Source organism: Caloenas nicobarica, chromosome 13 (assembly GCF_036013445.1).
Source record: "Caloenas nicobarica isolate bCalNic1 chromosome 13, bCalNic1.hap1, whole genome shotgun sequence".
Classification (NCBI taxonomy): domain Eukaryota; kingdom Metazoa; phylum Chordata; class Aves; order Columbiformes; family Columbidae; genus Caloenas; species Caloenas nicobarica.
This window is the reverse complement of record NC_088257.1, coordinates 17,997,759-18,012,353: the sequence shown is the minus strand read 5'-3', so window position 1 is coordinate 18,012,353 and position 14,595 is coordinate 17,997,759. Positions and strand designations below refer to the sequence as shown.

The 14,595-nt window shown below is 54.9% G+C and overlaps 1 protein-coding gene across 1 annotated transcript; it reads right to left on the bottom strand.

Annotated features, from left to right (window-relative positions):
• Window positions 1–6,565: 6,565 nt before the first annotated feature.
• On the bottom strand, window positions 6,566–10,876 carry LOC135993957 (protocadherin-10-like). Its single transcript, XM_065644191.1, has 4 exons — window positions 8,390–10,876; window positions 7,238–7,296; window positions 7,053–7,141; window positions 6,566–6,825 (listed from the first exon to the last, which is right to left on the bottom strand). Exons 1-4 carry the CDS (start codon window positions 10,874–10,876, stop codon window positions 6,566–6,568), a joined length of 2,895 nt encoding a protein of 964 aa, XP_065500263.1.
• Window positions 10,877–14,595: the final 3,719 nt, after the last annotated feature.

The window sequence follows — 14,595 nt, the reverse complement described above, 5'->3', positions numbered from 1 at the left end:
TTATGCCTTGCAAGATTCGAAGCTTCTCAAGCAATGCAATCTATGCAGAGAAGAGGCTGTTTCATTTTTCTTCCTTCTTTTTCTGCCCCCTCTTTTCACTTGAATTGCACCTGAAGGCAGTAAAAAACTTCCATGATTTTTTGCTAGGTTCATTTCCCACTCCATCCCGTTTTCCCACTCCATCTCCATAGAGCTCCTCTGCAAAGAAAATTCTCCATGCCAACAGAACCAATCTTTTCACAAGTGGCTCCCGGAATGGTCTTTCCTCCTCATCCCTTCAGCAAACAGACAGTGCTTTACTAGACAGAAGGGCTTAGGGGAAGACACAAGGGTCCCCATCGTGTTCCCAGCTTTGTGCTGTGATTTGTCCCTGCAGCTCAGATCCAAGTTTTTAATTTATTTTTTATCTTTTAAAGAAGATATAACATTAAAACGAAGCCTGTAACTTGCACCTGCTGGTCTCCAAGACAGGAGGAACAAAAATTATCTTCTAACTCCTTCCTTGCAAGACTGGGAGTGTCTTGCTGGTCAGATGTGATACCCCACAGAGAACCACCCTGGTTTTCAGACTCTACAACACTGCACACAAGACAGCTCAGTAGACACAAACACGAGATTTCCTTACATACTGGGGCAACTATCAGACTATTTTGCAGAAGGAAACTAAGAGGAAGAAAAGATGGTCTAGGTAAGCACACTGTCTATAACATTGCATTTCCCCATGACAGAAAAATTTAAGTTTTAGTTTTAGGACCTGATTTCAGGACTGCATTCCTGAAGTTTGGTGTTCTAGGGGAGACTCAAAGCAAACAGTAATTCTGTTCCTCTGGTATCTGATAAAATGCCACTGACAGACAGGTGCTGAGTATGTGAGGCTTTATCTCCACTTCTGGTGTATTATATTTAAGGAAGATCAAGGAGGAGACTGGGGACAAGTGGGATCCTGCAGGTAGGATTCAGCCCCAGCTAAAATTCCTTACATTTGGATACTTGAGTCGATATGTTCTATCTGTATTCAGGGGAGCTTTGGAGATTTAATCAATACAGATGGAACAACTGCAGAGCAAGAACTGTGATAAAGTTGGTGAAAAAGAGTTGCAACTCTTTGACAGAAAAATTAAACCCAGAGCCCTCAGCCCTCACCCTAGGCAATATGAAAAAACTTTCCCTTAGTTAAAACACCAAGAAGTATGGACATGGACTTGAGAGGAGACTCATGAAACAAGCCAGGCTTCCCTGTGATCCTAGAGTCTAAACTAACCTCTGAATTTCAGATAGACTTGGGCTGAAAAAATCCCTGTGTAGAGATCTGTGTTATTGTTTGCACCATGATGGCCTCCAGTGCTTTTTAGGGAAAGATTTGGATATAGAAATTCAGTGACTCATTGCAATAGAACCAAATAAATTCAGACAGCTTATCTTTTCTCTGGGTTCACATAGCAATTTAACCCCATTTTTTCTATTTCACATAGAGCCTGCTATCACAGAGTCTCTGCCTCTTTGCCTATCAGAAATCCTACTAATGCTCATAATTATTTTCTTGATTGATAGTTGTTTTTCCTGCTTCTCTTTCCTTTGTATGATTTCTTTTCTGTGCAGGCAAAATGTGTGATAAGACATTTCTGGAGCTATTTAATGATAGTTTCTGTTGTAAATATTATTGAAATGAATGGAGTTGATGTAAAGACTTTAGTGACCCTTCTGGGACTCTTCGCGCTCTCTTAATTTCTTCTGCTGCATTTTTTCACCTGTTGTTGCAGATATTCCTAGCAATGAATTAAAATAAATATCTCATCACAAATGCCTGCAGATTCTCTGGATGTATTTCTGATGGTTGACTGCACAAATATTTTATTTTTCAATCCGTTTAACATGAACTTGTTTGCCCTGCGTTCTTGGCATTGGAGAAAGACTTTGAATTCTGAATGCTGAAATAAAAATCTCTGCTATTGTTTGAAACATGCAGAAGTGTATCATTTATTCAAATGTAAGATTTGTAAATCATTGAATTTCATGGGAGATGAATCATTAGTCAAAGTGCAGACTGCACTAGAGGTCATATTTAATTTATTTTCAAAGCCTTCATTTGTGCTTTTTGGTCCAGTATGTCATAAGTTATTCAATACACAAAGGTGTCTACTTACGTCTCACAATAATTTAGCTGATTAAGTCATATTATTGCTAACAAGAAGCATTAATTCCACTTGAGTGAATGCTGCAGAGTCAGTGACATTTCCACCACTTAGATTGAAAACACATTATAGGCAAACTGGGGAGGCAAAAGTCTCAGCCCAGGCCTTTTTCTTCATTTGATCTCTGCGGAGGAGTCGGCAACTGATGTTTTCGGAGCAGTAAAAAAAACAAAAGGTGCAAAGGAACAGAGAAGATCAGCACGTGACAATCATGCAGATCATTTTTCAGTGTGACAGAGGCAAAAGTATTATGACAAAAACTAAAGGAAATTTATTTCTGCAAAACATCTCCTGAGGTCAAAAAGGAAGCAGGAGGAGGGGATCCAGCCAAGAACAACAGGCTTTTCTGTAGGGTGCGTCCAGGGAGATATTTAAGACACTGAGGCAATTTGAAAAGAAATCAGGATGGACCTTGACCCAGTCCCAGCTCTATTAAGGTGCGTTCATTCCAGCATCACCTTCAAGTGAGAAGAGAAGAAAATAAAGTCCTAGCAAGTTTGGAAACTGTAATTAGCCACTGAGTGCCACAAACTTCACTGTTAATTAACCACTGGGTGCCACAGTCTTTGGGCTGAATCCAGAACCCTGCAAAGTCAATACATAGATTCCTGCTGGTCCCCATGGATTGTAGCTCTATCCTGCTGATCCAGATCCCTCTGGGTAGCTGAGACCACCTGTGTTCATGGCTGTATCTGCGGGCAGTCTGCCATGTCCCTGCTGATGGTTCCTGCATTTCCCTGGCTGTTGCTTGACTCCACACACAGCAGACCTGAGTGGAGCTGAGCACCAGCCCCTCCGGGTCCTTTCTCTCTGCCCTCTTTTCTCTCTACCTCTGGATTCATTTTGTCTCTCTGATACACGCTTTCAAGTCATTACAGAGATATAAGTAATGTTTCCATCCAAAGAGTCTATTCAGCAATAGCGAGAGCACAAAAACCTTGCCTATTTGCACTGGTGCCCAGAAGCGCTGTGTGCCTGCCTAGCGTGGCCTGCGGCATTTTGCAGCCAACTGCACCACATGGCAGCTTTCCTGCTGTTGTAGAAGCAAATCTCAAGCTGGCTGGCAGGTCCCTGAAAGCCAGATTTGCCTCTGGATCTCTGAACGTATGAGAGGGGCATATAGAGAGCGTTCTGCTGAGTATGTCTCCAAAGTGGCTCTCATGCCCAGTGCATTACCAGAATACAGAAAACAGCTAATGCTCATGAACTGTGCAGGAGCGTAAGCACAGGAAGAGTTGTAAAAATAACCGGTTGTAGGGCAAAGACCTTGAATTTTTAATGACACCTTGTTCCCGTGGGAGATCTCCAAAGGAGAACTCATCTATTAGAGGGACGATTCCGACCAAGCATGCTCTTTGAAGGAGGGACAGTAGTGTGATTGAGTGGGCTTGAGTAAGTGTCATTTCCCCTAAAACAAGCCCCTTTTTATTGTCCTTTTAATTGGTACATTGATTGAGAAGAGAGATTGAAACTGAGCTCCTGCCAGTGGAGGACTTCCTTCAAACTAAGTAAAAGCAGATCCTCAGGGAACATGGGATGCTGGGGCCTGGGCTGGGTGCTGTGTTCACCCCCAAATCCCTTTTGGACGAGGTCTGACCTGAACATGCAGACCTGGGGATCAGCAAGAGGTGCAAGGGGGATGTTTGTATTTATCTCATCTCCTGGGCTGAGCATGTCCAGGAGTAATGGAGAGGAGAGGGAGGCAATTTACTGAGGATTGGTTGAGCCTTAATTGTAGGGGTTCAAAAATGCCAACGGAGTACACTGGAGAGTAACACACTCTGAGGTGGCAATACCTGGCCGCTTGGTTGCTCAACCCCATGAATTTCCAAAGAGAGGGATGCCAATTATTAATTTCAAATGCCCATGGTTTTGGGGTTCAATTTTGAGACCTCCCTTTGGGAAGCAACACCTGGGAATCTGAAACAAAGTGTCAGCTCCACGCGTTCATTTAGATCCTGGATACTGTGAAGTACGTGCACTGGGTACTTTGCTGTGTGAGTTAAAACAAAACTAATGGCTTGGCTTTGCTGCAGGGGGCTGGGGCTGAGCCCCTCTGGGCTTACTGGTGAGGGCTGCAGTCCTCTCCTAATGCCTGGCCAGCATCACCTGAAAATAGCAGGGAAGATACTGGCAGAGCTAACCCAGGAGAGGGAGATGCTTGCTGCCTCCATGGGGAGTCAGGTACATTTGATGCTTTTATTACTTCTTGAAGCTGATATTAATTTTATTGTATCACTTTACATAATTCACTTCTTGTTTTGAAGCAGTGAAACAGGCTAATCCTGTGCAAGGGTCTCGGGCAGTCACTGTTTGGGGTTCTTTTTTTACCCTTAACACTCTGCAGAAGCCATTGAAGAACGCACTCTCAGCATAAAATCCTTCATCCAACCGTCTAATTGGGACAGGGAATATTTCATGTACTGACAACCAGGCAAGTGTGAGCTGGGACTAAAGTCACCAGAAGCATCCAGGTCCCTTTCATGTCCAAAGCACAGTCCTCCTGGGTCCCTGAGTCCCCTGGGCCCCTTTGATTGTTCACTGCCCCTCGCTTCCACTAGAAAGCCTGTTACCCACTTGTAGACAAGGACTTTTCTGGGTTAATCCCAAAAGCCACATTGCAGCCTTCCCAGGCCAGTCATTGAGTAATCAGGGGGTAAAAGAAGGACAACCACAACATGATCATCTCAGGACTTCATCCAAAGCTGAACTGCTTCCCACATCAAGAGTCATCCCACCAGCAGATACAGGCAGTTGGTCTCTGGCACACATCCAGGTTATCTCTGAGGCTCTTGGGTGGTGAACATCTAGGGGAAAGCTTAAATGACCCACAGAAAGCAATGCACAATAACAACAATAATCCATTACTGCCAGATCCAGCCCTTCTCCTCAGCAGCTCAAAGCCCTTTGTGCCCACACCCTGGTGTAAATGTGTGCGAAGTCTCTGCCCGAGATGGAGCGTGGAGCAAGGAGCTGTGTGACCTCTCCAGCACACGGGGCCTCCTGGCCACGACTGCAAAGTGCTCCTGAGCCCAGGGTGGGAGGGAAGGCAATCTTGAACCCCCAGCATCCAGGTGAAGTGAACAAAATGAGCTCTCCTGCGTGGCTCCAGCAACTCAGGAGGCCAGGAGGACACGGGTGTCTGCTGGAGCTGAGAGCCCTGCTCTGAGAGACAAGCAGTGATTCCTGCTGTCGTGTGGAGCTCAGGGACAGCCAGGAGCCAGAGTGAGCTATTAAAATACAATTTATTGGTACAAATCAGACACTGTGAAACAAACTTGGTTTAGAGAGAGCTGTCGTGTTCTGCACAGATGGATTGGAAATGAGCTGTCCCGTGACAGGAGCGATTGGCAATACTGGCAGCCAGACTGGGTGGACAGGTGTAGGGTGAGTAGGGCAGGGGGGGAGACTGTTCTGGGGCTGGAGTTCTGCCCTTGAGAGCTCCTGCCAGCCAGCTAAAAGTCCTCAAAGAGAAGCAGAGTGCAGTGGGAGATGTCTGTCCTGTGCTGGTGGGACCCTGGTGCAGGGATTCCCACAGGCAGTCAGGACTTGGCAAAAACAGAGATCAGGGACGGGCAAGGGGAGAGAGAAGAGCAGCATCACCTGTGTTGGGGTTCTTCTGATGGCTGGAAACTTTACTTCAGGTGATGTTGGCTTGGGCTAGAGAATTACCCAGCAGGGCCTCACCTTATGCATCTCAGCTGCTTAAGCTACTGGCGCTTCTGACCGTTCAGTCTGTTTGCTCCAGCCCAAGCTGCTCCCAGAGCAAAGCCGGGCTGTGTCCTGGACTTTTGGTCTCCAGTTCTGCATGCGTCAGGCCAGGGTCTGAAGGGAAGAACCCATAATGGTTGGGTTTTTCACTTGCGTCCCAGAGAAGCCAGACACAAACAGCTGCTCTGAACATGCAACACATCCTGCTGGAACTCAGAGACAGAGCAATGGTCACTGCCCCAGTATGTAGGGTCAGGTTGACTGAACGAGGCTTGGTCTGTGTACATTTTCCGTGCCTACTGGGACAGAAATACAGGCATGCAGCTCAGTACATTCACACAGCCAGACAAGACAAAAAAGTGTCAATGTTTACAGAGATGGACAGTCCCTAAGAGGACATGAGAATGGGTAAACTCAAGGCAGATTTGCTTAAATCTTGTTACATGGACCCTCAACAGCACCTGTTGCCAACACAGGTTTGCAGGATGAGATGGGAGAAATGCCCTGTCCCCCCTCCTCCTGCCCATCCCTATCGCTTCTCAATCTCTTGCTCCTTCAATCCTTCCCCCCTGCCCTGGTGAGCCACTATCTCAGCAGCCTCGCGAAGTCCAGAGTGGTCCATACACAGGGCATCTGAAATCATGCTGGCCCAGCGCTGGTCACTATTTCAGGTCATTGTTGATAACCACACTGTCATGCATGTCACAGTAAGTTGTCATCTTCTTCCTCTTGCCAAAGGTGGAGAAGCTGTTCTTGTTCTCCCGGCCCAGGAAGAGGGGCCCATCTTTGCTGGAAAGCAGCGTGGGGGTGCCGGGGATGTAGACATTATGCTGATAATCCAGAGCTGGAATGTGCCCTGGGTACAAGGAGCTGTACTGGGGTGTCCAGATGCTGTTGGTGCCTGCTGAAGCCTTCTGGAACTCTGGAGGAAAGATGAGCATGAGACCGGCTCAGAGGAGGTCACATCCATAGCTCAGTGGGACAGTGACATCCATGTGTCACCATCCTTCCCTTTGGATCCCTCCCTTCCATCACCATCCCTTCCATGCCACAAAACCCCGCCACTGCAGGGAGCAGGGATGTGTCCCGCCACTGCATCTCTACCAAGTGACAGCCACGTCTTCCCAGCCCCAATGCCCCGATACAAACCAGAGACAGGGGTCACCAGTGTGCACAGCCTCTCGTGCTCCTTCTGGAGGGCTCTGCGGATTTCCCCCACATCCTCCAGGCTCTGGGAGCTAAAGAGAGGAGACCAGTTAAAAGCTGCATTGGAGATGACCTACACATCCCCCTTCCACCTGCTCCCTCTGGTCCCACAATGCTGGATTTGGTACCTCTTCAGGGCAGGTCGCTGCATGCTGGGGGGCAGCCAGTCCGTGTTGGGCTGCTTGATCTGCAAAACAGAGGGAAGGGCAACGGTTATTGGGACCCTCTGTTAATCAGTCAGCCCTGGAACCTTCTGTTAATCAGCCCAGCCCTGCCAGCAATAGGTTCAGTAGCCAGGAATGCAGAACTCTGTCTCTTCCTTTGTGAAGAAGCAAGCAGCACATTCCCATTTTAGGGAAACTGAGGCAGCGCTGAATCAGCTTGTTCCCTTCCGGACCTGCATTTTTTTGCGGGCGCTGTGGTAACTTAGGCCAAGTCTCAGGCAACAAAGGGTGAGAGATGTGGAAATTGGCTGCATACCCGATGTCCTGGGGGGGTTGCAAACAACTAGGGGAAAATCCCATTAACGTGTTAGGGAAGCAAGTCCAGCGGTGCAAGGAGATGTGCGGGGAGAGCCTCTTGGCAGTGAGTCCTGGGCTCTCCTTGGAAGGGCTGTTTTATTAAAAGTCAAATGTAAGTGGATTAGACGCCTCATCACTCTCTATCCTTGTAATCGCGTTTCGAAAAGAGTCTTTCATCGGGAAAATTAGACATTCCTCATTTCAATACCTAACAAATGTTGACATCAAAATCCCACCCCAGAGACCCCACTCCCTCCCTGCCAGCACAGCCCGGTACGGTACAGTGGCCAGGCCTGGGTGCCAGGACTGGGGACACGAGAGGTGCCGGTGGGGCTGGGATCAGCCACGCTGCAGCAGCAGGACACTGCAGAGCCCCACTGGCAGTGGGGAAGCTGGGCAGCAGCGACTCTCAGGCTGTCTCAGCATTAATTGCTCACCCACACGAAGGAGATGTCACTCCCACCATGCCACCCCTCTGGGGCACCAGAGCATCTCCGTTCCCTCTAATGGGTGCAAAAGGCATCAGGAAGGGATTTCCTCTCGCCTCAGCCAAGCGTGATGCTCCCCTGATAATTAGACCCATCGGGAAGCTCAGTGGAGAGTTTCCCGCTGCCTGACGGCTCCTAATTCCTGCACTGATCAAAAGCGATGGTTATTCTCTTGGAAAAGCCATGCCTGGTTGCTCTCAGGGTAGAGACTGAGGGAGGGGCCTGAGGGGACCCGTGGAGCGCCAGTGAGCACCACTGGGCATAGCATTACCTGCTTGGAGACTTGGAGGTGCTGGCCTGGCTGGGACCACTTCCCTGGGTCCTTCTCATTGTTCCGGGGTGGGCTGCAGGGTTTGAGGAACATGAAGTCACTTTGGGCAGATTCAGGACCCAAGCAGACTTTGTAGCAGTATCCTGGGGGGCCACCCCCAGGCACGTCGAGGCGGGTGGCAGCCGTGGTCCCTGCGGGAGGCTGCGCTGTCAGGTTGGATGTCTTCAGCCCATCAGGGGAGGGTCTGGACATGGGGCAGCAGTGGCAACAGGGCAGTGAGCAGCCATCACTTTGGCGGGAGGGCCGCTCTCCACGGCACCGAATGGCCGTGAGGATGAGGATGGCGAGGAGGAAGGCGAAGGAGATGGAGCCCAAGGAGACAAGAAGGTAGAGGGTGAGTGGGGAGGAGGAGGAGGCCTCTGGAGGGAGGCTGAATTCGCTGAAGTCGGAGAGAGTCTGAGGCATAGTCTCCACCACTGAAAGCAGGAGGGACATGGTGGCTGAGAGCGCCGGCTGCCCCCCATCCCGCACCTGCACCACCAGCCGCTGCCGCGTGGCATCCTGCTCCAGGAAGGAGCGGAGGGTGCGCAGCTCGCCTGTGTCTGGTGCCACACTGAAGAGGGTGAAGTCAGTGGCCTGGAGAAGCTGGTAGGAGAGGCGGGAGTTCAGCCCCGCGTCCGCATCTACCGCTGACACTGTACCCACGAGGTAGCCAGGCCCAGCAGATCGTGGCACCAGCTCGGTGGCCACGGAGCCATTGCGTGGCAAGGGGGAAACGATAACCGGAGCGTTGTCATTCTGGTCCAGCACAAAGATGTGGACAGTGACATTGGCGCTGAGTGGAGGGAAACCCGCGTCCTGTGCTTGCACCTGGATCTGGAAGCTGCGGATCTGCTCATAATCGAGGGAGCGCAGGGCATACATATGCCCGCTGTCTGAGTTGATAGACACGTAGGTGCCCACAGGCATGCCATGGATGTGCCCATCGGCAATGGAGTAAGACAGGTAGGCATTCTGTTGGCAGTCGGGGTCCAATGCACTGACAGAGCAGATGGAGGCACCTGGCGCGTTGTTCTCCATCACGTAGACACTGTAGGAGGGCTGGAGGAAGCGTGGGGCGTTGTCATTCACGTCGGACACCGGGACGGTGAGGGTACTGTGGGTCAGCAGGGCAGGGGAGCCCATGTCCCGTGCTGTGATGCTTACGTTGTACTCGGGCACAACCTCCCGGTCCAGCGCCTGCGTGGTGACCAGCGTGTAGTAGTTGCGGAAGGAGGAGCGGAGCTCGAAGGGCACGTCGGGGCCAACCTCGCAGCTCACACGCCCGTTGTCCCCAGAGTCCCGGTCCAGAACACTGATGACAGCAATGACAGTGCCTGGTGGGGCATCCTCCAGCACGGGTGTGGACACAGAGGTGAGGGTCACCTCTGGCGCATTGTCATTCACATCAAGGAGGTGCACAAGCACCCGGCAGTGCACGGCCACAGCCGAGGGTCCACGGTCCTTGGCTTGCACATAGAGCTCATGGACACTTGCACGTTCGTAATCCAGAGGGCCCTTCAGCAGCACCTGCCCACTGCGGGGTTCCACGTGGAAGAGCTCCCGGACACGCGGTGGTGCGTGCCCACTGAAGGAGTACTCGATCTCCCCGTTGGGGCCCTCATCCAGGTCAGTGGCATTGAGCTGGATGACCAGGGTGCCAGCGGGGGCATCCTCAGGAAGGCTCACGCCATACGAGGGCTGGTCAAAGGCAGGCACATTGTCATTCGCATCCAGCACCGTGACAAGGATGTGAGCTGTGCCTGAGCGCTCAGGGATGCCGCCGTCGAGAGCGGTGAGCAGCAGCCGGTGCATGCGTTGCTGCTCACGGTCGAGGGCGCGCTCCAGCACCAGCTCTGCAAACTTGCTGGCATCGCTGCGTGTCTGCACCTCGAGCGAAAAGAACCCGTTGGGGCTGAGCCGGTAGGTGTGCACTGAGTTGGTGCCCACATCGGGATCCTGGGCACTCTCCAGCGGGAAGCGGGCACCGAGCACGGCGGACTCGGCCACCTCCAGCACGTACTCTTGCCAGGGGAAGGTGGGCGTGTGATCATTGATGTCCAGCACCTCTACCTCGACGCGGTAAAGCTCCAGCGGGCTCTCGATGAGGAGCTGCAGGTGGAGCAGGCAGGTCCCCCCGGCCTCGCACACCTCCTCCCGGTCAATGCGCTCGTTCACAAAGAGGATCCCGTTCTCCAGGTTCACCTCCAGGTGCTGCCTGGCCCCGGCCCTGGACACGATGCGGAACCGCCGCGCCGACAAGCTGGACACGTCCAGCCCCAGGTCCTCGCCCAGATTGGCCACGAAGGCTCCGTGCTCCAGCTCCTCCGGCACCGCGTAGCGCAGCTGCCCGCCCGCCGGGCGCGCTGCCGGGGGCCCGGCCAGCAGGAGGAAGAGGAGGGAGCAGAGGAAGAGCTGCCCCCACCCGGAGCCTGCCCTGGCCCCCATAGCCCCGCAGACCCCCGGGGACGTGGGGACCCACCCGTGCCGCCGCGTCCCCCCTCGCCTATGCGCGTCCTTGCACTTCCAGTGAGTTTCGGGCTGGCGGGGGCGGCGGGGAAGGGCCCTGCCCGGAGCTGGGGGGCCGAGCCCCGGCCAGAGGCGGCCGCTTAACCCTTTCCCTGCTAGCCTCGGGGAGGGGATGCGATCCGGGCCCCGGGGTCACACCAGGATCGGTCTACCGGAGCCGGACGCACCTGGGGAGGGGGCTTTCCCTGGGCAGGTCCCGTTAACGGCGGTGGGAGCTCCAGCGAGACCGATCGCTGCCCGAGGCACCGGTATTACCCCGCAGATGCTGTGCTGGTCCCCGTGGTAGATTAAAAGGAGCCCAGATCGCGGCGGCTGCCAAATCCCCCGGCCGCATCCCCCGCCGTGCCGGTCCTAACCTTTACCAGATGGTTAAGCCCCTCCAGACTTGATTACATTTCCCTGCACACCGTTTTCCTTGTAATGCGGAGTTTTTAATTACCGGAGCAGGGGGGATTACAGCCCTGGATAAAGCTGAGCCCATCCGTGCGGAGCCACAGAGACCCCCTCCCTTCCCCGCCTGCTCCCACCCCCGGGACCCCGCCTGCCCACAGCCCCGCGCCCCTAATCCCGGTCCCACTCCGGGCACCCCAGTGTCAGTCCCTCGGGCTCTCGGGGCACGATCCCGCCGGAGAACCGAGGACCTGTCTCCACCGCCCCCCGCCCAGCGGCTCCCCCCGCAGGCACAAACTTTCCGCCCCTCGCAGAAGGCGATGGGGAGGCGGGTGCGGACCGAGCCGCTTGTCCCCTCCGGCCCCCGGAGGGCGACAGACGGAGCCCCCTGCGATCCCCTCTCCCCGCCCCGGTACCGATCACGGTCTCTCCGCTGGCCGATCCGTTCTCCCCGCAGACCAGTCTCCAGCCGCCGCCGCTCCCGGGCAGCTCTGCGCGTCGCCTCCCACCGGCGCCGTCCCCGGGGCTCCCGGTAACGGGACGGGGCGGCCGCCCCCCCGCCCCGCGGCTGCTCAGGGCGCGGATAATCCCCTAACGATCTAGTTAAGGGCTCGGCGGAGCTCGGAGCGGCTTTAGCCGTGCAGTGATATTTCACCGTCTTTGTCTCTGCCTCCCGGTCCCCGGTGGGAAGGGAACCGCCAGCCCCAACCGCCCCCCCCCGCTCCCCACGGGGGCCCGCGTGGGAGGCAGGATCCAGGGGCGACCGGGAGACGGGAGGAAGCAGGAGGCGGCGGGGCTGGAGGGGTCTGTCGGGCTGGGAAAAGGGGGTTTGGTCCCTGGGAGCTCAAGGCGACCCAGGCGGGACGCGCCGCGGTCGCGGGGCCGCCGGTCAGGGAGCGGCGCGGTGGGGCGGCGGGGGGAACCGGGACGGCTCCCGGTGGGTGAAGTCCAAGCTGCACCGGAACGGCCGATCACGGCCGGACTGGACCCCGCAGCATCTCCCACACCAGGGCCACCCCGGCGTCGTCGTTGCCACCCCCCGCCCCCATCTGTTTCTTTCTCATCCCACAATCCTCCCCCCGCCCTCCCCCGCTCTGTCCCCCACTCCCCGCCCCATATCACCGCCAGCCCTGCCCGGGGCCGGCACCCCGGCGGTGGGATGACTGGGGCACGGCTGCTCCCGGAGCCCCCCGAGGGCTGCTCAGGCCACCGGAGAATTTGGGAGGGGGGACACTGGACACAGAGGTTTTCGGGGGTCTCGTTTCCCCCCTCCACTCCTTCCCCGTCTCCGACCAAGTGCGTTCCGGGTAAACCCTCGGAGCTGCTCTCGCTCTTTTGTTTGATTCAGATTAAAATATTCATTCTCTCCTCATCCCGGGTGCAACCTGCTCCCGGCAGGATCCGTCACCCCCCGGTCCCCCAGCCCGGTCCTGTCTGCCCTTCTACCACTCTGCTCGGCGATGTCCCCCCCCCGCCCCGCAGCTCTCCATCGCCGCTTCCCTGGGGGGGCGATCTATCATCTCCCCGCCTCTCGCTTCTCTCCCCTAGGGGAGGTCCGGCATAGCCCCATCCTGTCCCTTTTCCTCACCTCCCCGCACCCTGGGGTCCCCTCCTGCCCCCTCCTCCAGCTCCCGGGATTCCAGGGGACCAAGGGCAAAAGTGGGGGGCTTGAGAAGGGGACACAGGCTTATTCCCAGGAGACCGTTTCTGAAGGAAACAGCACAGGCTTGGGGTGCTGCAGAGGGATGGGGAATCCAAAAAAGAGCCTCTTTTGGTGGGGCACAGCAGAGGAGGGTGGACAGCAGGATGGGGGACGTGGCATGGGGACAGTCCAGCACCCCAGCTACCACCCCACTTCATGTCCTGTAGATTTTAAGTACTCTCTTGTCACCCAGAGGACAATTCAGCTGCCAGCCCTGTTCTCTTGGGGTAAGGAATCAGGCTGCAGCCAGAAGCTTGTTTTTGGAAGATGCTGGAAGGTTTAAGAAAGGGGGGGGGGGCCGCACTCTGAGATATCTTGGCACAGGCGGGTGGACGGCTGGTTGTCACAGGTCAGCACTGATGTGCCTTGGCAGGGCAGCCAGAGAGATCAGGGTGGGAGGTAGCAGGAGATGCCGCAGGTTGAGCTGCCTTGGAAAAGCCACACAGAGTGTTAAGGGTCTGGGGACTGTCCCCCGGCGGCCTGCAGGCACCAAGTCTTGCCCAGCCTCCACCATCCCTCCATTTCCCTGCCCGCTGTGTTCTGGGGCAGCAGAAGCATCTGCAAGAAAAGCTGTCCCTGCCAGACCACACGTCCCTTCCCCCAGCTCCGCAGGCACCCGTCTGCCCAGCCGTGCATGTGGGTTCGCTGCTCCCTCCTTGCTCGAAGCGAGAGCAGTTATAGTCTGCAGTGCCAAGAGGGGAGCCAGGGTGGGAGGGGGGGTCTCCTGGTTGAAGATGGGAGCAGCACTGGTCCCGCGGCTGGTAACTCACTCCCGAGCCACTTGTGCTGGGTCAGGTGCTGGGGGCTCTCGCTTTGAAGCTGCAAAGCTCAGTGCAGCGGGATGCCCTGATTCATGCTCCTTCCCCTCTGAAGCTCTGGCTCTCTGCCTTCCCTTGGGAGGAAAAACCAGAGCCCTGAAGAGGATGGTGGCCATCTCAGTGTGTTTATCACGGCTGGTGGGGCACCCTGCCTGTCCTTGGGTGCTGGGATGCAAAACGTGAAACATGCCCAGACTCCTTGCAGAGGCACACAGGGACAGGAGGAGAAGCTACAGGCATGAGCTGGAGAGGGGAAATTCCTGTTAGGTACTAGGGAAAAAAATCTTCACACCATGAGGGTGGTAAAAAAAAGCACAGGGACCAGGCTGGGGCAGGAATTGCCATCCTCGGAGATCCTCCTGAGCAACCTCATCTCCCAGCCCTGCTCTGAGCAAGGATACACCAGGGACCTCCAGAGGTCCTGACTGATGAAAAACTATTGTGGGATTCAGAAAGCCCCAACCTGTAGCAACCCATCTCGAGCAGAGATGAAGTGCTCACCAAGGCGAGGGTGCCCAGAGAGCCTGGGTTTCAGGAGAGCGCAGGTCTCATGTTTGTCAGGGAGCCGTTTCTTTTCACAGACACCTTGCCCAGAGGTGGGGTATGAGGCAATGAAGGATGCTGGGACTTAATTCCCACCAGAATTCCTAGTCCGTGGGCTTTGTACTGCAAGGTGCCTGGGTTGCTCAGCACCCTCATGTTCCCCACAGCGGTGCAGGTAGACCCTT